The sequence below is a fragment of the Puma concolor genome, chromosome A1 (assembly GCF_028749965.1).
Source record: "Puma concolor isolate L17-30 chromosome A1, mPumCon1.1.hap2, whole genome shotgun sequence".
Taxonomy (NCBI): Eukaryota; Metazoa; Chordata; class Mammalia; order Carnivora; family Felidae; genus Puma; species Puma concolor.
Window position 1 is genome coordinate 100,712,588 of NC_141667.1, and position 26,318 is coordinate 100,738,905.

At 36.8% G+C, this 26,318-nt stretch overlaps 1 protein-coding gene across 5 annotated transcripts in view; it reads right to left on the bottom strand.

The window, feature by feature from the left end:
- The window catches only part of POLK (DNA polymerase kappa), a 75,569-nt gene that overhangs the window by 28,331 nt on the left and 20,920 nt on the right, over positions 1–26,318 (bottom strand). For 3 of the 5 annotated variants that reach the window (XM_086698596.1, XM_086698582.1, XM_086698589.1), the window contains exons 2-5: positions 21,229–21,391; positions 12,745–12,864; positions 5,082–5,234; positions 973–1,104 (exon numbers count right to left, since the gene is read on the bottom strand). In XM_086698596.1, the coding sequence (XP_086554722.1) occupies positions 973–1,104; positions 5,082–5,234; positions 12,745–12,864; positions 21,229–21,363 (540 nt within the window). In that variant the 5' untranslated portion in view covers positions 21,364–21,391. The remainder of the gene's footprint in view (positions 1–972; positions 1,105–5,081; positions 5,235–12,744; positions 12,865–21,228; positions 21,392–26,318) is intronic. The other 2 variants (XM_086698606.1, XM_086698617.1) reach the window with 2 other exon arrangements.

Sequence of the window (26,318 nt, forward strand, 5' to 3'; positions counted from 1 at the left end):
GACAGTCGTCTTTAACACTGTATTGTACTACAGTAGGCTAAAAGTGTTTCACGTAGTATTCTAAAATTTTAATTTATGACTTAAGTTTTAGCACTAGCATGATCAAAAATATCAAAAATAGAGAAAAATAGCAGCTTTTCCTATAAGACAGTTTAGGCAATTTTACTGAATTAAATCTTTATATTTCAAAGACCCTTTTCAAATCAAGATTATTCCATTTTTTCTTCCATTATCAGTCTCTTGGACATTAAATGCTCATAAGCATCTTCACTAGACTATGAGGCAGGAAAACAGTTAATCAAAATACAGGAATTTTATTATTGTTTAAAAACATTTGATAAAAAAATTTATTCGCAAGAGTCTGAAATTAACTTGAGATTATATAAATTATAAATATAAGGTGATTCTAGAAAGATATATTTTGTACAGTAAGAAAAAAACAGCTCAAGTTAATGCAGGTTAAAATAAGGCAATCCAAAGTTTTCTAGGGAAATAAGAGCTTCTAAACAGAAGAAAAAAATATATGGAAAAGCAAATATCTGGGAAATAGAAGGGTGTACTCTGCATATTCAGCTCAGTTTTCCTTTTTTTTTTTTTGTTAATTTTTTAAAATGTTTCTTTATTTTTGAGAGAGAGAGAGACAGAGCATGAGCAGGGGAGGGGCAGAAAGAGAGGGAGATACAGAATGTGAAGCAGGCTCCAGGCTCTGAGCTGTCAGCACAGAACCCGATGTGGGGCTTGAACTCGTCAACTGCGAGATCATGACCTGAGCTGAAGTCAGATGCTTAACCAACTGAGTCACCCAGGCTCCCCTCAGCTCGGTTTTCAATAAATAAGCTGGACAAGTGATAGAGAGGTAAGATTTAAAGGGATAAGCTAAGACCAAATTATGAGGTGCTAAGGCATCTGGACTTGATTCTGTAAGTGAAAAGAAATCAGTCAAAGTCTGTAATACGAGTTCATCAGACTTACCTCTCTACTCACAGCTTGGTATTTGTCAAAGTTTGGGGGCACTATAGTGAGTTGTGGGCAGAGTCTTTTAGCAATAAATCCTGGCATAGCTGCACGAACACCAAACCTCCTTGCGTAGTAATTCGAAGTAGACTGAAAGAAAACAGACCACATAGGAAAAAATATACAAACCTAAATGGACACTTGATCAATACGTTCATAAGAAACACATTACTGATGTGTATTTTCAAGTCAAGGACATTTCTTTTATAGGCCACTGCCTCGAATTGAGCTTTGACTTTATTCTATCATAGTATTATACCATGACCCTCTCTCTCACTGCTGTCTCCATATTTATAACATGATACCAGGAAATAAACAAGACTAATAAAAAGGTTCTCTTATATTTCCAATAACTAATCTTCACTTGTTCTTTTTTTTTTTTTAAGTGCCATGAGGCTAGATGGTTTTAAGTTTATTTTTTTGGAGAAATAACACACACGAGCGAGTGCATGAACAGGGGAGGGGCAAGGAGAGAGAGAGAGACAGACAGAGAGAATTCCAAGCAGGCTCCACACTGTCGGCACAGAGCCCGATGCAGAGCTCGAAGTGGGGCTCGATGCAGGGCTTGATCTCACAAACCAAGAGATCATGACCTGAGCCAAAATCAAGAGTTGGACGCTTAACCAACTGAGCCACCAGGGGTCCCTAAACTTTACTGGTTCTAAGGCATACCTAATATAGTATACAGCAAAGTTTGGATGATGGTGGGTGATGCTACACGGAACTAATAGTTATAAAGTAATGATGCTACATGGAACTAATAGTTATAAAGTAATGTTATAGTACAAATAGATGTTATATGAAAGTAATAGTATAGAAAGTAATAGTATAGTATACTAGTATAGATTTGGAATTTGCTATACTTGGGGTTTGGCAAATTTTTCATTTACAACAAAAGTCAAAGGTTCTAATATATTGTCAGCCAAATTATATGTCAAAAATATAAGTGAATAAAGCTTAAAAGAACTTTGAAAATTACATTTTATTTTTTCAGGCTTGAATACCCTTTTTGGTGAAACACATTTGGTGAAAAAATTATGAAAGTCAGAAGGAGAACATTACTTTTAAATCTTGTTGATGATGATACCACACACAGTACCATTTCCAAAAAAATTTTATCACAAGTGACATCTTTGAAATCTCAAGTGAAAATTCAAAGGAATGCAAAACAGAATCTACCATATGAAAGGGATTACTTCAGAATAACATCAATTTGCCATTAATGGTTTTCAAATGGCATTTAATAAAAATCTTGATAGCACTCCAAACTATGCTAATCTTTGGTCAGTATTCTGGAACAGCAAATGCAGATAGCACTAGAAAAACAAATCAATATGTTAAATATAAATAAACCTAATGGAATTGATATGAAAGCTAGATCTGTAGTAGAGCTGAAACAAAATTTATAATACAACTTCCTTTAACTTTCAGGTTTGTGTTAGGTAGACTACATGTAAATCACAGCCACAGTATTTTACAGTTCCTCCTATCCAAGGGTGGGCTCCAGTGTCTCATGCCAAGTGACTAGCACTGAGACTTGCTTTGATCAAAAAGATGTGAAAGAGTGACATTATGTGAGTCTTGAAACCTAGGTATTATGAAGTCTGCAACTTTAGCCTTTGCTTTTTTGGGAAGCCAGCAACTGTGTAAAGATCTTGGGTTAAACTGCTAAATGATGATGTACCATATGGACAGAGGAATGCTCAATGGCTGGAAACCATTCCAGCCACCTTGGCTGAAGGGCCAAGCATGTTAGTGAAGCCATTTTGGATCCTCCAGCCCCTGCTAAATAGCTCTAGACAACCTCAGGTAGAGTGGAGTTATCCCCATTGTACTCTGCTTAAATTAGAGAATCATGAACAAATAAATGGTGTCCACTAAGTACTTGGAGGGGTTTGTTATGCAGCAATAAATAACTGCCATGAGGTCTAACTATAAATCCCAACTTAGAACATTTCAAGGATCTACCCAATTCATCAAGAAAGAATTTTTTTTTTAATGTTTATTTTTGAGAGAGAGAGAGAGAAAGTGAGCGCTAGTGGGGGAGGGGCAGAGAGAGAGAGAGGAAGACACAGAATCTGAAGTAGGCTCCAGGCTCTGAGCTGTCAGCACAGAGCCTGATGTGGGGCTCGGACTCACAGACTGTGAGATCATGACCCAAGCTGAAGTCAGACACTTAACCGACTGAGCCACCCAGGTGCCCCAAAAAAGAATTCTAACTGTAACAGACTGGAATAATCAAACATGTGCTATCACTACCATTAATTTCTAAATATACTTTTATGAGTTTAATAGAACAATAGCAATTATACTTCAAATCTCATTAGAAGGGAAGTCTATTAGCTGAGCACACAAAAGCAGTAATCTTTGTTTAAATATGGCAAATAATCATTTTGAATTTGGAAATAATAACCCATTTTTAGGAGGACAGAATTTATAGGAAAGAAAATATTTTGCAGATCTAGCAATGGATTTAGCTTTAACATGGCTACAGTATGCATTTGTGTATGTATATATACACACACATAGATAATTTCACAAAGATTATGATATATGTTCTTAAAAATAAATGCATTTTTTCAAATATAGGCTGATTATTTATAGGAAAAGGAGAGTAGTCTTGCAATAAACACTGTTTTGAAACTTCAATTGTTAGTTGTCTGCATACTTATGGGAGCAGAGATAATGAACAAACAGATTATAGTTTTATAATAAAACAGTAACTCAGTAGGAAGCAGATTTATAGCTAAGGCATTTGAAAGAGTTAGAAACAGGGTAGAATTCTCTTTGTTTCTCTTATAGATATGTTTTTTTTTTTTATACCAAAATCCATCTACTCCAGGTGTTATTTCTAATTCCCCACACAGTTTTAGCCACATATAGCAATCCTGGCCATCTTTACCTTCTATGGTTAGGGTGGCAATGAGGGAGAGCAACATGGCAATCACAAAAGTTAAGATTCTAAGCCATGGGAAAAACTAATTACAGTCCTATTTTAATGAAGTATGTTACTCTAGAACTAAGGTTGGGAAACCTTTTCTGTAAAAGTCTGGATAGTAATTACTTTAAACTCTGCAGATCATAGGGTCTCTGTTGCAGCTACTCAACTCTGCTCTTTTAGTATTATTATTTTTTAATCGGAGAGAGAGATAGAGAAAGCATGCACATACAAGCAGGGAAGAGGGGCAGAGGAAGAGAGAATTTTAAGCAGGCTTCATGCTCAGCGTGGAGCCTGACGTAGGATTCAATCTCACAACTGTGAGATAATGACCTAAGACGAAATTAAGAGTTGGCCACTCAACTGACTGAGACACCCAGGAGCCCCTCAACTCTGCTCTTTCAATGCAACAACAAATGGATGGCACGTGACAGAGTTCCAATAAAATTTTATTTACAAAAAAAAGGACTAGATTTGGCCTGCAAGCCACTGTGTGCAAGCCTGCTTTAGAATAACATTTCCTTTTCTTTCTTCTCCAGTTCTCTTTAACTAGAACAGTTACTTTAAAAAATATAATTTGCAACAGAAAGATACAATGTCACTCTACCATTCACCAGGTTTGTAATTTTGGGGAAGTTTTTAAACACCCCTCTGAGTTAGTTTCCTTGTCTGTCAAATGGAAATAAAAATTTCCTCAAGTGATGTTGAAAGGATTCCGTAATTGAGCACATATAAAGCACACAGAAAAACGCCCAGCAAACTGGTAAAGCTTACCAAAGGCTTCCCCTTCCCCCTTCATGAACCAGTAAGCTTTACTTGAATATGTTATGAAATTTCCTTTTTTGGGGCGCCTGGGTGGCGCAGTCGGTTAAGCGTCCGACTTCAGCCAGGTCACGATCTCGCGGTCCGTGAGTTCGAGCCCCGCGTCGGGCTCTGGGCTGATGGCTCAGAGCCTGGAGCCTGTTTCCGATTCTGTGTCTCCCTCTCTCTCTGCCCCTCCCCCGTTCATGCTGTGTCTCTCTCTGTCCCAAAAATAAATAAAACGTTGAAAAAAAAAAAAATTAAAAAAAAATAAAAATAAAAAAAAAAAAGAAATTTCCTTTTTTGTCTTTGATCTTTACCTACTTACCAACATCATCATTGATCCTACAGCAATGGGTTTATCCTTCAGTTCTGGATTGTCCCTCATTTCTACAGCTGCATAGAAAGCATCCATGTCAATGTGCACTATAGTATTGTTCAGATCCCGGCTCTGTTCTAATTCCATTGCAAATCTGTCAACCTTAATTTTTTAAAAAGTTAACATATTTTTAGTCAACATGATATAAAAACACCATAATCATAACATTAATCTCTCGTTTAGTAGGTATCTATCTCTGTCCATCTATCCATCCATCTTTCCACCCACCCATTGACCCACCTATCTATGTATACATTTTTTTGTTGAAGTTTCTTTTTTATTTATTTAACTTTTTTTTACTTAATTAATCTCTACACCCAACATAAGGCTCAAACTCACAACCCCAAAGTCAAAAGTCAGTCATATGTTCCACCGACTGAGCCAGCCAGGTACCCCTATCTACTTACACTTTATTGTTGTTTATTAAGGCTGATAATTGCTTCTATTTTCATGAAGATAGGGAGTTCATTCTCAAATATCTTACCCTACCAAGTCTTCCATCTCTCACTCACTACAATCACATAATAGGTACTTAATAAATATTTCTTGAATGAATGAAATATTGTAAGTGCTTGTATCAAATGATTCTTCTGCTTTATAAATTTGGACATCAACTAATGGTAAATAAAAGCTTCGGTAAAATAAACAACTCTCACTGACTCATAACATTAACATTTTAAAGTAGCAACAAAGGAAATCTACAACGAAAGATTATATACTTCTTTGGCATATTACCTTTATGCTGAAGAGTACTGTACAAGTGAATGTACAAATCATAATGTAAACATTCACTCTGTAGAACTGTTTTTATAAGGCTAAAATTTGGTAACCGTTAGTCAATACAAATCAAAATTGAAAATTTAAGCTATAATTTATTCTTTCATGAAATCAATATATACGTCAAATATAATAGCCAAGAAACTTATCTTTAGAGCATTTTTATTTCTCTAGAGAGAAAGAATTGGATTGATAAGAAGAAAGGGAAATGAAAGGAGGTAAAAATAACCAAAGTATGGCAGGCAGTAAGAAAAAGGTTTATGTAACAGACAGACCCATTTCCAAGTGTTCCTTTTTTGTGGCCTCTACTATAGAGGCTGAAGAGAAAAGAAGCTAAATATGCTTCCCAGCTTTCCCCGTAGCCGAGGGTGGTGGTGTGACCATTTTGATCTATGATCACTTTGAATAAGATGGAATACATAAGGAGCATGGAATAGTGGCTAGCAAATGGGACAAGTTTAATGAATGTAATCTCTTACTAAAGGATCAAAGGATAGCTGCACAGCAAAGGAATAAAAAACTGAGGGGAAAATAGATATAAGCAATAGGGGTAAGCTCTGGAATGAAAGCAATTTCCATCATGTGGAGATCTCTATAGCAGGTTTTCTCAAAAGTGGAAAGATGCAGGGGTATAATTCAGTATTTCCTCCTCGTTAGACTTCAACTCTGCTTCCATTCTGGAGAATTTTTTTCATGGTCTTCCTTCTTAGCATTATAGTGACACTAGTTTCCCCACTAGCTGCAGGCTAAGACTGCAACTTCTCTTTTAGAAATAATCCCCTGAGGAGCACCTGGTGGCCCAGTTGGTTAAGCGTCCGACTTGGGCTCAGGTCATGATCTCACAGTTCATGATTTCGAGGCCCACGTCGGGCTCTGGAAGCCTGGAGCCTGCTTCGGATTCTGTGTCTCCCTCTCCCTCTGCCCTTCCCTGGCTTGCACTCTGTCTCTCTCTCTCTCAAAGTTAGAAATATTAAAAGAAATAATCCCCTGAACCATATTTGTTTCCAGTTGGTTCCAGTGAACCTCTAGAGGGTCTGCTTCTGTTTAGGCTACAACTCACTGAGATGCTCTGTGCCTTTTTCAGGCTGTTCCTCTGTCTAGGATGATCTTCCTCATTCTGTCATAAAGCCTTGAAGGGTCAGCTCAGATACCTCTCTGTGGCTTAATTAGCTCTCTGTCCTCCATGCTACAGAATTTAATGTTCCCTTAGTTGTTTTCCTGCCCTTATGGTGCACTTACTATATTAGATACTAAATTATGAGTTCTATCAGGATAAAGACTTGATTTGCCTTTAAATTCTTTTCTTATAAGAGAGAAAGAGGTGAGACTTATAGGAGAAAATACATAAATTTTACACTGATAAATGTATATATTTTTTTCTGGTTTAAAAAAAATTTTTTTTTCAACATTTATTTATTTTTGGGACAGAGAGAGACAGAGCATGAACGGGGGAGGGGCAGAGAGAGAGGGAAACAGGCTCCAGGCTCTGAGCCATCAGCCCAGAGCCTGACGTGGGGCTCGAACTCCCGGACCGCGAGATCATGACCTGGCTGAAGTCGGACGCTCAACCGACTGCGCCACCCAGGCGCCCCTTTTTCTGGTTTAAAAAGAGGAAGTAGAATGTACAGAAAAATTTTGCAGAAGGCTGATCTCATGCAGTGAGATACCTAATAAGTGGAACTTTCACATGACTCCAATCTATCATCCAGATTTAAAACAACTATTTTTTCCAGTACTTCGATTTTAAATTAGAGAATAGCATCCTAACATTAAAAAAAAAAAAAAAAAGATGTAGACAAATCATGGAGGCTAATAAAAATAAGGGTGGGTTAAAAACTACTCTATTTTAATCTAGAAAATATACCTATGATAGGAATCGACTGAGAATACGGGAGCAGCATTTGAAGTATCTTAACCCATAAATATTGGAAAGGAAAAAGATAATAAATGGAAAGCAAACCAGGTGGAAAAAAGCTTTCCTTAGCCTCATATGTTAATTTTATGACAGTTCCTTCAGCAATCTATTATCTTTTCTGTGCTTCAAGCAAAAGTACAGTTGGCAAAAGGAAACCTCCCCACTGAGTGACTCACACATTCCGCTTTCCTCTACTCTCATTACTCACCCTTGTCTCTCTGCAACTACCAAATGCACACCACCCTGCTTTTCTCAAATTTCTTCTAATGAAATCCTCATTCATGTTTTCCATTCTTCTATTTTCCCTTACAAATAACTTCCATGTTCTGATCTGAGCCTCTCACGTGTATGTTATCCCTTTTGCCACAGTTCAAAACTAGTGTGTGTGACCATGGTTAAGAATAAGAGCTTCTTCGGGGTCTTCAGTTACATGTTGGGGGCAAGTTAACTCCCCTCATTCTTACTTTTTTTGAAAAGTGGGACTAAACCAATCCCCAACGATTGGAAGAATTAAAAGAGCTACTCATGTAATGTACTCATCCAGGGATATGGAAAGGGCTTCATGATATTACCCATAATTTTAAAAACAGAAGTGACATTTATTGAGTATATCAAATGTGTCCTATAACCACGGTGGCTAAGTGTACAGATTAGAATCAACACTTCTATGTTAACTCATTTAGTGATAAAAATAATTCTGAGATGGTAATTATTATTCCCATTTTGTAGATGAGGAAACTAAACTTCAGTAAGAGGAAGTAATCTGCCCTAAGTCATACAGCTGGTAAATGTTAGCACTAGACCTATAAACCAAGTTACTCTAAAGGCTGTGCTCTTTCCATTATTTTATAATGCTTCCCTAAAATGGATCTTAAAAAGTCTTTAAGGGGCGCCTGGGTGGCGCAGTCGGTTAAGCGTCCGACTTCAGCCAGGTCGCGATCTCGCGGTCCGTGAGTTCGAGCCCCGCGTCGGGCTCTGGGCTGATGGCTCGGAGCCTGGAGCCTGTTTCCGATTCTGTGTCTCCCTCTCTCTCTGCCCCTCCCCCGTTCATGCTCTGTCTCTCTCTGTCCCCAAAATAAATAAACGTTGAAAAAAAAAAAAAAAGTCTTTAATATTGAAATAACTTCAAACCAAACTCAAATAGTGTATTTTATATCAACATTATGCTTTATTTACTTTTTTTAAAAATCCCTTTTTTGATTACATTCAGGAAACTGTTTCAGAAATATTGTTTTTCATTTTCCTGACTTACTACTACCCTAAATTGGTAAATAAACCCAGGTCCATAAAATCAGTTGTTAAAATGGTCAAAATGCACAGATTTGCTGTGTAGTTTCCATTTAATATAACATGGATGTTTGTCTATTCTTTTTTTTTTTTTTAAGTTTATTTATTTATTTGAGAGAGAGAAAGAGAGAGGGAGACCATGAACAGGACAGGGGCAGAAAGAGAAGGAGAGAGAGAGAATCCCAAGCAGGCTCCACAATGGCAACATGGAGCCCGATGTGGGGCTCGATCTCACAAACTGTGAGATCATGACCTGAACCAGAATCAAGAGTTGGACACTTAACCAACTGTGCCACCCAGGCACCTCAGATATTTGTCTATCTAATTTATGAATCCATGTTATAACAAGATGTTTTGGCAGCTACAAAAATGATTGTGCCTTTAAGAAGTCTAAAGAGGGTAGGATGGAGTGGGGAACACTTAGGTTCTGAATAAATACTCCGGGAGACTATAGAGGTTAGTTAGCTCAGCTTGACTAACAATAATAGTTCCTACCATCATAGCATGCATACAAAAATCTATTATTTGGAAAATTCATGACACTGGAATAGAAACACATTTCCCATGGAAAACCTCTCTTACTCTCAGATCTTCTAGATTCCTTAGGATTTCCTCAATCCCCTCCCATTTACACAATTTCTTTTAAAGGAAGCTCAACAAGTGAAACAATTTAACAATCAACATAAAACAGATTTCCTGCCACTCCCCTTTCAAAAGATGTCAGAGAGTCTCTCATGAAATAGTCACAAAAACTGTAACAAAATCTGAAGCTCTGTTACACAATATAAAGTATTTTCTAATACTTCAGATTGTTAGCATATTTAAGGATTATGAGCTTTAAAAAGAGTCATGAACAGCAAAAAGTTCTTATATTGAATGACTCATATGCATTATATCTTTAAAGCTTTTTATAAGAGATATTTGTATAGATGATTAAAACTTACCAAAAAAAGGTTCTGAAAATAAATTGCCTAAGGATTAATATCAATTAAAAATAATGTTATTATACACAGAATGGATTTGTTTTAACTTGATGAAACAATGCTTAAATTTATGCGAAAGAATGCATGAGAAAAAAATTTATAGAATCGTAGTGAAGGAACATATTAAACATATTATTATTATTGAATAACTAAAATTGCATGGTATGATAGAGGAAAAGATTCAACTGAATAGAAGAGAGAATCCAGAAACAAATTCAAGTACAATGAGAATTTAGTATAGGAAGAAAGAAAGGGCCTGGGTGGCTCAGTCTGTTAAGTGACCGACTTCAGATCACGTCATGATCTTGCAGTTCATGAGTTCAAGCCCTGCGTGGGGCTCTGTGCTAACAGCTTGGAGCTTGGAGCCTGCTTTGGATTCTGTGTCTCCCTCTCCCTCTGTCCCTCCCCTGCTCGCACTCTGTCTCTCAAAAATGAATAAACATTAAAAAAAATTAAAAGGAGAAAGCACGTGAGCTGACGTAATGTGTGCAATTTCTCTTTCACTTGTTGAATAGCAAATTACTTGCCTTTGATTTTTTTTCCTCATTCTTTCTTCTTTACTGGGGTCTAGAATATAGACTGGAGGTAATCCCATTTTGTAAACCAGGTAACGGTAACACTTAGGGGATGACAGAACAACACGATGTAGAACCTGGGTCCCTAAATTACTACAGTGAGCAGAACCACCCAATCAGTTGGGACTACTTATCTATTTTTTTAAATGTTTATTTATTTATGAGAGAGAGAGAGAGAGAGAGAGAGAGAGAGAGAGCGCGCATGAGTGGGGCAGGAGCAGAGAGAGAGGGAGACACAGAATCCAAAGCTGGGTCCAGACTCCAAGTTGTCAGCAAGAGCCCAACATGGGGCTTGAACCCATGGAACTGCGAGATCATGACCTGAGCCAAAGTTGGACGCTTAACCGACTGAGCCACCCAGGTACCCCAGGAATACTTATCTATTATGTGAGAAAGAAATAAACTCTTAACTGATCTGAACCACTGTATTTTGGGATCTTGTGCCAGCTACTTAGCCTATATACTAACAATAAAAAAGGAATTCCCATAGGAATGAAATATTAATGGCTAATACAAGGGAAGACATTCTTTTTCTGTCATAATCAAAGAAGGTGCAAATTAAAATAAACATGAAATAATATTTAGACACTACCAGCAAAAACTAAAGGATTGATAAAATTAATAAAATTTAATTTGAAACAAGTATGTGAGGAAACTAGCACTCTTGTGTTGAAAATGTGAAACTGTACAATCTTTGGTGAAAATAACAGGACAAGAGTACAAAGATATGTAAATAAGAACAATCATCGCAAGGTTATATATAAAAACAAAAAACTGAAACCCATGTGGGATAAGGCAAATAAATTATGGTACCTCCATACAGTAGAATGCTATGAAGCACTAAAAATGCTAATTTTGGGGGTCGTCTGGGTGGCTCAGTCAGTTAAGTGTCTGACTTCGGCTCAGATCATGATATCGCAGTTTGTGAGTTTGAGCCCCACATAGAGCTCTGTGCTTCAGCACAGAGCCTGGAGCCTGCTTTGGATCTGTGTCTCCCTCTCTCTCTGCCCCTCCCCTGCTCGTGCTCTTTCTCTGTCCCTCAAAAAATGAATAAATGTTAAAAAAATTTTTTTAAATGATAATTTGGGAAGGCAAAAGCAAGTGATCTTTCTTTATGAGAGGAGACCACTTATCACATAAAATAAAAAACTAGCTTGTGCTCTAGGAAAGCATATATGAAGAAAATGACACATTACAATTTGGCAAAGAAAAAAACATAAAGTTTGGCATCTCTGAACTCTATCACGAGAAGAAATGTGTGGCCTAGATCAATATGATTTTATCATCATATTACAGCCTAAACTGCTTTGTTAAATTGAATCAGATTTTGATAGAGGATAAAAACTGTCTTTAAAAGTAAACTTTATTTAAAATTTTTTTTTTAAATATATAAAAGTAAACCTTAGGTTTACCAGCAAAACCTTGACTATTTTGAGTTTTCAATCAACTACATGATGCCCTACAGTGTTGCTCTACTCAAACTCTTCTCCTGGAATAGCTTTTAAATACCAGAGGAAACTCTTTTGAGTATTTATTCCCTGAAGATACTGGAGAAGCCAAAAGCCTCCAAATTTTTAGAAGTCTGGTGTTTTATCTTAAAAATTCATGCACATTTGGCATTCTACCTTAGTTTAGTACAACACAATTATGTTTTAAATTGCTTTATAATTTAATTAGTGAACATGTTCCCCTAAATCTGTTTTGCAAAATCAGCATTGAAGAAAACATGCCACATTTATCTTGTGGCCTTTTGTAGCTGCAAAGTATGTATATAACAAAAAGAACATAAGCTTTGGATTAAATCCTAGCTCTGAAGCTAGGCAAGTTATTTACCCTAATTAAGGTTCCATTAACTCTTCTGTATAATGGAGGTGACAATGCCTAGGTATGGGGTCTTTATGTAAAAGAGTAGACCAATATTTAACAAAGTATGCATGTTTGTTAAATTTTATGCTTTATAATATAATGAACATTTACATTTTACCTTGTTTTCAGATGTGACTTGACCATGATGCATTTTAACTATCAATTACTATTCTACCAGCTTTCACTTTCTTTAGCAATTAAATTAATACCTGTAATTGTGCTTTCCTTAGCTGTTGGCTGGTAATTTGAGCTTTTTGTTGCATCATATTTTCAATTCGTTGGTTGACTTGCTTTTCTTTCTTGAGCTCATTTCCATAAAATTTGGACCCCTTTGTAAGAAAACAAAACAAAGCATAAGAAAGTGTCAGAAGGAAAGCATCACTGTAGTATGTATAACCATGGTACCTAAGTGTATAGACTAGAATCACAATTACTGAATTCAAAACTTAGCTCACTCCTTGCTAGCTGGGTGACCCTAAAACTACTAATCTTTCTATGTCTCAATTTCCTTACCTGCAAAATGAATTTATAGTTACCTACATCATAGGCTTGTTGAGACAGTAATTATACGCTGCAAACTCTGAGATGAGTACAGATCGGCACTCAGAAAATAACAATGTGTCCTAGACAGGATCCATGGGCATATCCAAGCCCTCAGTCATTTGGGTTATCAGTTATCTCCTTCACTTTTATGTAAAAAGCATTTATAAAATTTTGGGGCACCTGGGTGGCTCAGTCGGTTAAGCGTCCGACTTCGGCTCAGGTCATGATCTCATGGCTCATGAGTTCAAGCCCGACATCAGGCTCTGTGCTAACAGCTCAGAACCTGAAGCCTGCTTTGGATTCTGTGTCTCCCTCTTTCTCTGCCCCATCCCCACTTGCACTCTCTCAAAAATTTTTTAAAAAAGCTTTTACAAAATTTTAATGTTAGTCATTAAAGAAAATGTAGAAAATCACTTTTAGAAAATCACCTATCATCCCATCACTGAACATAACATCTATTCATTCATCAGGTTGATGAATTTTTTTTAATGTTAATGTGTTTATTTTGAGAGAGAGAGAGAGAGAGAGAGAGAGAGAGAGGGAGAGAGAATCCTAAGTAGGCTCTGCACAGTCAGCAAAGAGCCTGACCAGGGGCTTAATCCATGAAACCCTGAGATCACGACCTGAGCCAAAACCAACAGTTGGACACTTAACCAACTGAGCCACCCAGGTGCCCTAGGTTGATGGACATTTAGATTATTTTTACTTTGGCTTTTATGAGAAATGCTGCAATGAACATTCATATAGACATTTTTGCATGGACATATGTTTTCACTTTCCTTAGGTACCCAGGAGTGGAATCTCTGAGTCATATGGTAACTCCATTCTAAACCTTTTGAGAAACTGCCAGACTGTTTTCCAAAGTGGCTGAACCATTTTATAATCCCACCAGCAAAGTATGAGGGTTCTATTTTTCTATTTTTATATCTTTAGTGAAAAGTCTATTTATATTTTTTGTCCATTTTTAACTAGGTTGTCTTACTAACAATTTATAAAAATTCTCTTTATATTCTGGATGTAAGTCCTTTATCAGATAAGTATTTTGCAAATATTTTATATTACTATGTTGCTTATCATTTCATTTTTTAATTGTGTCTTTTGAAGTGCAGATGTTTTCAAATGTGATGAGTCTAACTTGTCAACTTTTTCTTTTACTGACTGTGCTTTTATTGTTATATCTAAGAAATGCTTGTCTAACCAAGAGTCTCAAAGACTTTCTCATATCGTCATTAAGTTTTACTGCTTTGGCTCTTACATTTATCTTGATTTTGAGTTAAATTTGTATATGGTGTGAAGTGAGGGTTTAGGTTCATCTTTTTTTTGCATGTGGATATCCAGTTGTCCCAGCATCATGTGCTGCACAGATGATCCTTCTGCCTTGGTACTTTCGTCAAAACCCAATAAAGTATCAATGCAAAGATTTACTTCTGGACTCTTAATTCTACCCCATTGTTCAATATGTCTAGCCTTATACAGTAACACACTATCTTGATAACTGTAGCTTTATAGCACATTCTTAAACAGGAAAGCCAAAGACCTTATTGTTTGTTCCTTTTCAAAATTGTTTTCACTATTTTAGGTGTTTCACATTTCCTTATAAATTTTAGGGTCTGTTTGTCAATTTTGGCAGGAAAAAAAGCCCCTTGAATTTGGATGAAAAATTACACTGAATCCATAGATCAGTTTGAGGAGAACTACCCTCTTAACGATGTTGAGTCTTCTCAATGTTGAACATAGGATGCTTTCATTTTTATATCCTTACTTTCCCTCAACACACTTTTGTTATTTTCAGGGTACAACTGTTGCACTCCTTTTGAAATCCGTAAGAGTTTCTATCCATAAACATCATGTTATTTGTGAAGAGATAGTTTTATTTCTTCCTTTCCAATCTAGATGCCTTTTATTTCTTTCTATTGCCTGACTACACTGGCTAGAACTCTCAGGACTATGTTGAAGAGAAGACATGAGAGTGGACTACCTTGTCTTGTTCCTGATTTTAGGAGAAAAGTGCATTCCTGGAATAAATCCCACTTGGTCATGGAACGCAATCTTCTTTTTATACTCCTGGATTCAGTTTGCTAACATTTTGTTGAGGGCTTTTATGTTTACAATGATCTATAATATTCTGCTTGTTTGGCTATTGTATCAAGGTGATACTGGTCTTATAGAATGAGTTGGCAAATGTTACATATTTCTTCATTTTCTGGAAGAACTTGTGGAATACTGGTATTATTTCTTCTTTTTTAAATGTTTACTTATTATTTTTTTCTAATGTTTATTTATTTTTGAAAGAGAGAGAGAGAGAGAGAGAGAGAGAGAGAGAGAGAGAGAGAGAATGAGCGGGGGAGGGGCTGAGAGAGGGAGACACAAAATCTGAAACAGGCTCCAGGCTCTGAGCTGTCGGCACAGAGCCCAATGCTGAGCTCGAACTCATGAACTGGGAAATCATGACCTGAGCTGAAGTCAGATGGTTAACCAACTGAGCCACACAGGTACCCCAGTATTATTTCTTCTTAAGTGTCAGATAAAATTCACCACTGAAGCCATCTTGACTTTTTTTTTTTTTTCGGGGGGAGGGGAATGGAGATTTTTAATTATTGATTTAATTTCTTTCCTTATTAAAGGTCTATTTAGATTTTCTTATTTTCTTGAGTCAGTTTTGGAAAACTTTAAATTTCTAGAAATTTATCCAATTTATTGGGATTTGTTTTAAAATACTCCATCTTCTACCTCCAAAATTCAGTAGGGAGGGGTGAGATAGATGAAACAATATTTGCAAATAAGTTGATGTCTGATGATGCTGGGTGATGATTACCCAGGAATTCACTTTAGTATCTCATTTTCTGTATGTTTTTCATTTCTGATAGGGGCATCTGGGTGGCTTAGTTGGTTGAGTGTCTGACTCTTGATTTCAGCTTAGGTCATGATCCCAGGGTCGCGGGATCAAGCCCCATCAGGCTTCGTACTGAGCATGGAGTCTGCCTAAAATTCTCTCCCTCTCTCCATCTGCCTGTCTTCCTGATTTACACTCTCTCTAAAAAAATAAATAAGTAACAACAAAAAATGTTTCTGATAAAAATTTTAAAGAAGTTGCATTTCTGTGAAGCAGTAACAATTAGAAAATTTCAATTCAAAAAAGATATTTATGATGAACTCCCCAACCCCCCACACTAGAGGAATATATATTATATAAAATATATAAATATTTTAATATATATTGGTATATAAAATATATATAAAGTATATATTTTATATGATAGATACATATCAATCAGATGATATGCATATATAGTTCTATGTATGTATATACAGCTGACCTTTGAACATCATGGGTTTGAACTGCAGTAGGCCAACTCATACATGGACTTGTTTCAATAAAAACAGTACAATACAGGGGCGCCTGGGTAGCTCAGTTGGTTAAGCATCCGACTTCAGCTCAGGTCATGGTTTCATGGTTCGTGAGTTCGAGCCCCTCACTGGGCTCTGTGCTGGCAGCTCAGGGCCTGGATGGAGCCTGCTTTGGATTCTGTGTCTCCCTCCCTTTCTGCTCCTCCCCCACTCACGTTCTATCTCTCAAAATAAATAAACATTAAAAAAAAAAACTTAAAAAAAATAGTACAGTACTGTAAATATATTTTTTCTTGCTTACAATTTGTTTAACGTTTTCTTTTCTCCATCTTACTTTATTATTAAAGAATACAGTATGTAATACACATAATATACAAAATTTGTGTTAATCGACTGTTTATGTTACTGGTAAGGTTTCCAGTCAATTGTAGGCTATTAGCAGTTCATTTTCGAGGAGTCAAAAGTTGTACATGGATTTTCTTTTTTTTTTTTTTTTTTTATTTATATATGAAATTTATTGTCAAATTGGTTTCCATACAACACCCAGTGCTCATCCCAAAAGGTGCCCTCCTCAATACCCATCACCCACACTCTCCTCCCTCCCACCCCCCTCAACCCTCAGTTTGCTCTCAGTTCTCAACAGTCTCTTATGCTTTGGCTCTCTCCCACTCTAACCTCTTTTTTTTTTCCTTCCCCTCCCCCATGGGTTCCTGTCAAGTTTCTCAGGATCCACATAAGAGTGAAACCATATGGTATCTGTCTTTCTCTGTATGGCTTATTTCACTTAGCATCACACTCTCCAGTTCCATCCACGTTGCTACAAAAGGCCAGATTTCATTTTTTCTCATTGCCACGTAGTATTCCATAGTGTATATAAACCACAATTTCTTTATCCATTCATCAGTTGATGGACATTTAGGCTCTTTCCATAATTTGGCTATTGTTGAGAGTGCTGCTATGAACATTGGGGTACAAGTGCCCCTATGCATCAGTACTCCTGTGTCCCTTGGATAAATTCCTAGCAGTGCTACTGCTGGGTCATAGGGTAGGTCTATTTTTAATTTTCTGAGGAACCTCCACACTGCTTTCCAGAGCGGCTGCACCAATTTGCATTCCCACCAACAGTGCAAGAGGGTTCCCGTTTCTCCACATCCTCTCCAGCATCTATAGTCTCCTGATTTGTTCATTTTGGCCACTCTGACTGGCGTGAGGTGATACCTGAGTGTGGTTTTGATTTGTATTTCCCTGATAAGGAGCGACGCTGAACATCTTTTCATGTGCCTGTTGGCCATCCGGATGTCTTCTTTAGAGAAGTGTCTATTCATGTTTTCTGCCCATTTCTTCACTGGGTTATTTGCTTTTCGGGTGTGGAGTTTGGTGAGCTCTTTATAGATTTTGGATACTAGCCCTTTGTCCGATATGTCATTTGCAAATATCTTTTCCCATTCCGTTGGTTGCCTTTTAGTTTTGTTGGTTGTTTCCTTTGCTGTGCAGAAGCTTTTTATCTTCATAAGGTCCCAGTAATTCACTTTTGCTTTTAATTCCCTTGCCTTTGGGGATGTGTCGAGTAAGAGATTGCTACGGCTGAGGTCAGAGAGGTCTTTTCCTGCTTTCTCCTCTAAGGTTTTGATGGTTTCCTGTCTCACATTCAGGTCCTTTATCCATTTGGAGTTTATTTTTGTGAATGGTGTGAGAAAGTGGTCTAGTTTCAACCTTCTGCATGTTGCTGTGCAGTTCTCCCAGCACCATTTGTTAAAGAGACTGTCTTTTTTCCATTGGATGTTCTTTCCTGCTTTGTCAAAGATGAGTTGGCCATACGTTTGTGGGTCTAGTTCTGGGGTTTCTATTCTATTCCATTGGTCTATGTGTCTGTTTTTGTGTCATGTACATGGATTTTCAATTGTGTGTGTGTGGGGGGGGGGGCAGTGCTCCTAACCTTCGCACTGTTTAATGGTCAACTGTATATCACATAAAACTTATATGGAAGAGCAAATGCTCTTTTTAAGATATTCTTGAAAAAGAACAAAGAGCAAAAAAAGAACTTGTTCTAGCAGTTGTCTAGACTTACTAGACAATACTGGAATGCAGGTCATGTTGTAATGATATAATAACAATCCAGTGGAACAGAAGAAAGCATTGCAGATCAGTAAGAAATGATGATCTAGATGAACTATTTAATAAGTGTTACTGGGACACAGAGAAGAGAGAGGAAAGATAAAATCTGGGATGACTTAAATATTCTATTTCTTAACCTGAAAACTAGGGTCATAGGTTTTAATTCTTTTTTTAAGTTTTAAGATGAAAATTTCAAAAAAATCTCAGAGAATACAGATTAGTACAATAAACACTATATAAAACTATCACTGAGATTTAACATTTTGTCTTATTTCCTTCACTGATTTTTTTAAGTAAACTGTTTTAAAGTAAATTACAGATATAATGATATTTAGCTATTCTATACAGTGTTTTAGTATGCATTTTTAAATTTTTTTTTTTCAACGTTTATTTATTTTTGGGACAGAGAGAGACAGAGCATGAACGGGGGAGGGGCAGAGAGAGAGGGAGACACAGAATCGGAAACAGGCTCCAGGCTCTGAGCCATCAGCCCAGAGCCCGACGCGGGGCTCGAACTCACGGACCGCGAGATCGTGACCTGGCTGAAGTCGGACGCTTAACCGACTGCGCCACCCAGGCGCCCCATTAGTATGCATTTTTAAAAATGAGGTCATTTTCCTAGGTAATTATAATAGCATTTTCAAAGCTAATAAAATTAACAATAGTTCCTTAATACAATCTAGTACCCTGTCCATATTCAAATTCCCTTAACTGTTCCAAATATATTTGTTCAAACCAAGATCCAACCAGGGTCCATATACTATGTTTGCTTACTTCATCTCAATTTTTTTACTTTTAAAATTTTATCTATATTTTATACACTTAAAAAATTATTTTTCCCTCAAGGTTTTATTTTGGAATTTCTAAATCTTCCAACATTTGAAGGAATAGTACAAAGAACACCCCTATGTCCTCACCTAGATTAATCAGCTATTAATATCCTGATACATTTAGTTTCTCCCACAATTTCTAGGAATACACAATACACACACCCCCACTCCAACATATGCACTTGCACAAACATGCATGCATACACACACACTCCTCCCCCTCTTTTTGGTTAAACCATTCAAAAGTAAGTTGCTGTAGATACCAGCATGCATTTCTTTAAAATAAGTATATTCTCTTAAATTTTACACCTTTCTGAAGGGTACTTATTTCATAATATATAAATAAAACAAAAAAATATTAGAAGAAAATATTTATGACCTTGGAGAAAGCCATACGCAGTTGACTAATTCAAGTACATATGAAAAATCAAACAAGGCTTTGTCAGTTAAGTGTCCAGCTTTTCCTCTTGGCTCAGGTCATGATCTCACTGTTCACTCCATGCTAACAGCACAGACCTCCTTGGTATTTTCTCCCTCCCTCTCTTTGTGTCCCTCCTCTGCTCATACATCTCTCTCCCTCTCTCTCTCTCTCTCTCTCTCAAAATAAATAAATTTTTTTTTCAACGTTTATTTATTTTTGGGACAGAGAGAGACAGAGCATGAACGGGGGAAGGGCAGAGAGAGAGGGAGACACAGAATCGGACACAGGCTCCAGGCTCTGAGCCATCAGCCCAGAGCCTGACGCGGGGCTCGAACTCACGCACCGCGAGATCGTGACCTGGCTGAAGTCGGATGCTTAACCGACTGCGCCACCCAGGCGCCCCAAAATAAATAAATTTTTAAAAAAGGCAAACAGAAAACTTCTGCACAGGATTAAGTATCATAAGCAAAATCAAAAGATATACAATAATCTAATGGAAAATTGTGCAAATGACGAGAAGAGACAGTTTGTAAAAAGGGAAAATACAAGTCGCTTGTTAAACATGTGAAAAGATGCACCATCTCACTTTTCATAGGAGAAATGCAAATTAAGCCTACACTACATTACTATAGATAGGAAAATCCAAAAGCTTAGTAACACACTGGGCAGGCATGGTTGCACATATATTGGCAGTGAAAATTTAAATCGATACATAAACTACGTAGGGCAACTTGAGCAATTCATAAAAATTCCATATGTGGGCCACCTGGGTGGCACAGTCAGTTAAGCATCTGACTCTTGATTTGGGCTCAGGTCATGACCTCGTGGTTAGGGAGTTCAAGCCCCGGGCTGGGCTCTGCGCTGTCAGCAGAGCTTGAGATTCTTTCTCCTTGCTCTGCTCCTCCCTCCCTTGCGCTCTCTTTCCAAATAAATAAACAAACACTTAAAAAAATTCCACATGAATATATCCCTTTTTGTTATCTGTATTTGGTGGAATAATTCTACTTCTACGATCTCTTATAATTTTACCTGCACATATGTAAAGTTGTGAAAGTTGTAAAGGTTATTCACTGTCATATTGTTTGTAAAAACAAAAGACTAGAAATGATGTATGGGTTCATAAATGAACATTCCGTCTGGTTCAATAAATTATATCTACACATGCAGGCATGAAAACTGAAGATCTTTATGGAAAGACCTCCAAGTTACATTACTGAAACACATGCATATAATGTGTACATGAAGCAGGAAAATTGGACGGCAAGAGGAAGAGCAACAGAACAGAAGGGAGATTATTCCATACCCACTTGTTGTAACAAGATACATTAAAATATTAAAAATTACAATAAAAAATATTTACAACTTACTGATTTTCTTTTAAACAGAAAGTTAAAAAGCTACTAAATTAATGATATCAAAAGAAACAAGAAACATACCCTTGTGGCTTCCATTATAATCTTATTAATCTTCTCTTTATCTAATCCTTCCATTCCAGCTTTATTATCATTAAGTCCCATCCTAAGCAGAAGGTCATCTTTGTTGTTGTCATTCTTCTCCTTGGTGCTGTGCATGGTATAAACTTAAAGGTTTTTTTATTACCTAAAAAAACATACAAAATAAACACTGCTTTTCAAAGCATTCATGGTGAGGAGGTGGACACTTAAAAGTTAAGATGATAATAAGCAAAACAAGAAAAACATTTAAGAATATAAGAATTGTTAGCCATTGAGATATTGTTATTTTTAAATATTTATTTACTTATTTGGAGATTGAGTGTGAGTGGGGGAGGGGCAGAGAGAGACGAGAAAGAATCCCAAACAGGTTCTGCACTAGTAGCACAGAGCCTGACACAGGGCTCGAACTCACGAACTATGAGATCATGACGTCAGCCAAATTAATCAAACCTCAAACAACTGAGCCACCCAGGAGCCCTGAGAAATTATTATTATTCAGAGTTTAAAATTACTATCCCAAGATTATTGTACTCTCAAAAGGAAGAAAATGAACATTTCCTGCAAGTTTTGAGCCAGCCACTCACTATGCTAGGCACTTTACGCTTGAATCTCACACAGTAGCCCTACCCTGAAAGGTAAATTTCATTACCCCCAAAATAAAGAGAGAAGAAATCTGAGTCTTAGAACATACCTACTGACATAAATATGCTAATAAGTGACAATATCTGTATTGAAACCCAGACTTGAGTCCAAAGTTCATGTTTTTCAGTATTAACATACTGTATAGGAAACAAATATGAAATAACACTTCATCTACTAAACATGTTAAATTCAGTGGCATTTATTACACTCTGTATACAGAGCTCAATTTCTTTTTTTTTTAATGTTTATTTATTTATTTTGAGAGAGTTTGAGAGAGAGAGAGGGAGCAGTGGAGGGCAAGAGAGAGAGAAGAGAAAGAATCCTAAGCAGGCTCCGTGCCATTAGCACAGAGCCCAACGTGGGGCTCAACTCACAAACCATGATATCATGACCTAAGCTGAAACCAAGAGTCAGACGCCCAATTGACTGAGCCACCCAGGCACCCCCAGAACTCTATTTCTTAAGGCAGTGAAAAAAATACAGACAAAATAATAATCTATTCACTTCTGGGAGATTAATACATTTTATAATGTTATGTCACATCTAAGATTAAGAAAAATCCTCTCAAATAATAACTCTTTTTTTATTTTTAAGTAAGCTCTACACCCAACATGGGCTTGAACTCATGACCCTGAGACCAAGAATCACATGCTTTACCAGCTAGAGCCAGCCAGGCACCCCAAATAATTCTTTAATATCTTTAAATAGTAATTTATAATTTACTTTCATATTTATTAGTTTTTAAAAATATAATAACCATGCAACAGAGATTTGCTTATTCTCATAGGAAAGATAGAAATTGGAATTCAGTAAGGTTAAGTGAATTGGCCATCATAAGTCTGCTAATAAGCAAAAGAACTGGGATGTGAATCCAAGTCTTCTTCAAGTCTAGTACAGCTGCCATAACATCACAGCTGCTTCCAATTTGGAGTGCATGTATGCTATAAAGAAATGACCAGGTAAACAGCTGTCATGAACCTATAACAAATTAGGCCAGTGATTTCTTATTTGCATGATTTAGAGAGGGTTCATTTATTCTACGCTGTTGAGGACCTTTTCTTTTCCTTTTTTTTTTTTTTTTTTAACTTGACATCCATCACCACACATACTTACACAATTTCTTTTCTTGTGATGAGAGCTTCTAAGATCTAATCTCTTAGCAAGTTCCAAATATACCATACGATATTAACTACAGTCACCATTCTGCACATTATACCCCCATGACTTACTCATTTTATAACTGGAAATTTGTACCTTTTGACCACCTTTACCCATTTCGCCTACTCCTACCCCACCTCTAGCAACCACCAATCTGTTCTCTGCATCTATGAGTTCAGGTTGGTTTTTTGTTTGTTTTGATTCCATGTGACATAAATAAATTCAAAGGTCTGAGAGCAGGAACCAGATATCAGTATTTTTAAGGCATGCCCAAGTTATTCCAATGTGCCCCAAGTATGGGAACCACTGGTGCTATTGTTTCCCAGTACCCAAGAGAATATAGGCTAGTTTTCTGTTTTTATCGTTTGATTTTTCTCTTCAACTATCACATTCAACTTAATATCACCCTATATTTTGTCTCATGCTTTAGTAATCCAATTACTTTTCATTTTCTAATAAAACTGGTGAATGTAATTCATTCATATTTTCCCAAACCACCACCATTGATGCTTGAAGATGTTGAATGCACAAATCTTACATTTAAGCTGTCTTCTCCTTTAAAAACTGAAATGTATAAAAAGAACAGAAACATTTATGAATGCCTACTATTTCACAAAGAATATATTATTTAGCCCAAAAACTCTAAGAAGAATTGCATTTGGTCCCTAATTGGGTCAGAAGAACTGGGTTATTATTAGCAACACTGGCACCAGGCAAAGTTGTGAGATAGGTAAAATTAGTTTTCAGCTACCTTCCTGTCTTGCTGATGCTCAATTACCAAGCCTAGTTTCATGAGGATAGTTTACTATCCTCTATATGTTAAGAAGTTCCAAGTTTATAGCTGCAGTCCAAATGCCCGTCTGGTATCCTAAATTTAACATGTCCAAAACTGATCTTCTCATCTGCCTCCATCACTCAAACCAGTTCCACTTGCATGCAGCCTTCCTCATCTCAGTTCAGGGCAACCCTCCAATCGCTTCCAATTCCTCATGCAAAGAATCTTGTAGTCATACTTAACCTCACTCTTTCTCATACACCACACAACCAAATTGTTGGCAAACACTATGGACTCTGCTTTCAAAACATACTCTGAATTTAACCACTTCTCAATGCTGTCATTTCTTTCACTCTAGTCTGAACCACCATTATCTCTTGCCTGGATTAATGTAATAGCCTCTTAAATAGTCTGTTTCTGCCCTCCATGCAATCAATTATCAACACAGTAGCTGAAACGATTCTTCTAAATCACAAGGTAGGTCACAATCACTCCTTTGCTGAAAACTGTACAATGGCATCCCATCTTACTCCAGAATAAAAGCAAAGTCCCAACAGAATCTGTATCCCAATTACCTGTCGACCCTCATACCTGTCTAATACTCTCCCCGTTGCTCACTACTCTCCAGCCACACTGATCTCTTTGCTATTCCTCAAATCTGGTCAGTATATTCTAACCTTGAAACTTTTTGCCCTGGCTATTCCCTTCCCCTTTAGGATTCTTCAGCTAGATACCCTATTGACTAAACTCTTTCAAGTCTTGCTTAAATGTTACCTTCTCAGTGAGGGGCTACCCTGACCTCCTTATTTAAATTTCAACCTGATTAGTACCTCCCACCCCTTCTCCCCAATGCCCCATGTTTTTCATAACTCTTAGCATTTCCTAACATAATAAACATAAATTTACATACTTATTATGCTTTTTATCCATCTCTCCTGTGAATATGGACGCTCCAAGAGGACAGGGTACTTTGATTTTTGTTTTTGCTTTACCTGATATATCCCAAATGCCTCAAACAGTGCTTGACACAGAGCAGGGGCTCAAAAAATAATCTGTGGAATGACTGAACTCAGTCATTTTTTTTATCATTTTCTCATTTTATATCATTTTAATATCATTTTCTCATCCTTTTATTCACATAGCAAGGTTACATAGTTATATTAAAAGACTGAGAAAAGCTACTTTTCTGGAGTTAATAAGTTTATAATTTCTTTTTTAATGTTTATTTAATGTTTATTTATTTGCTTATTTATTTTGAGAAAGAGAGAGAGAGAACGTGTGAGCAGGGGAAAGGCAGAAAGAAAGAGGGAGGGAGAATCCCAAGCAAGCTCCACACTGTCAGTACAGACCCTGATGTGGGGCTCAAACTCATGAACCTGTGAGATCATGACCTGAGCTGAAATCAAGAGTCAGACACTCGGCCAACTGAACCACCCAGGCTCCCCTTTTTCAGAGAGAGGAGGGGCAGAGAGAGAGGAAGACAGAGAATCCCAAGCAGGCTGATGCACAATCTGACACAGGGTTCAAACCCACTTACTGCAAGATCATAACCTGAGCCAAAACCAAGAGTCATACACTTAACCAAGTAAGCCATGCAGTCACTCTTAAGGCACCCATAAAATTCTTGTAATTTTCCCTTATTTCAATATTAAATATGTAAGGACAGCTATATGAGTTAAACAACCTTCCATTTTATAAGCCTTATTTTCCTAAGGTATTTGATAGTTATATTAATTTATTAAAACTTTGGGGACTTGTATTACAATATAAGAATATTCTGAATTTAGGGGTGCCTAGGTAGCTCAGATGGTTAAGTGTTTGATTTCAGCTAAGGTCATGATCTCACGGTTCATGAGTTTGAGCCCTGCGCCGGGCTCTGAGATGACAGCTCAGAGCCTGCAGCCTGCTTTGGATTCTGTGTCTCCTTCTCTCTCTGCCCCTCCCCTGCTTGTACTCTCTCTCTGTCTCTTTCTGAAATAAATAAATATTAAAAAAATTTTTTAAACAATATTTTGAATTTACATGTTTGAGTTTACTTGCTATGTTCCATTAATATTCAAAAGATTCTAGTTTATATTTATTCTTTGGGAAATTAAGTTGCCTTGTTAAATTTAATTTCTGTGATTACTTTCCAGTTATATCTAAATGTACAAAAAATTATTGGAGAGAGTTAATAAAACATACTAAGTTTCAGTATATTTTAATTCCTATGAGTTCCTTTTAGTACTATCATTTATGTCTCTGTGGTGAGCCTACTTTTGTTTTTATTGCTTAGTATTTGTTATTCTCAAATTTCTAGAATCTCTCATTAGTCCTGGTTATCTCTATTCTCCCCATTAGTTCTTACTTTAGAAATCCATAAATTGAAAGAGAGAGCTAGCTCCCAGCAGAGATAATCACATAATATTCACAAGAGACGCACAAAAATTATGATCACAAAGTATTTTCCATATTTTTGTGGAAGTGAAATTTAATACTACTTTAAATGGGTCTCTGG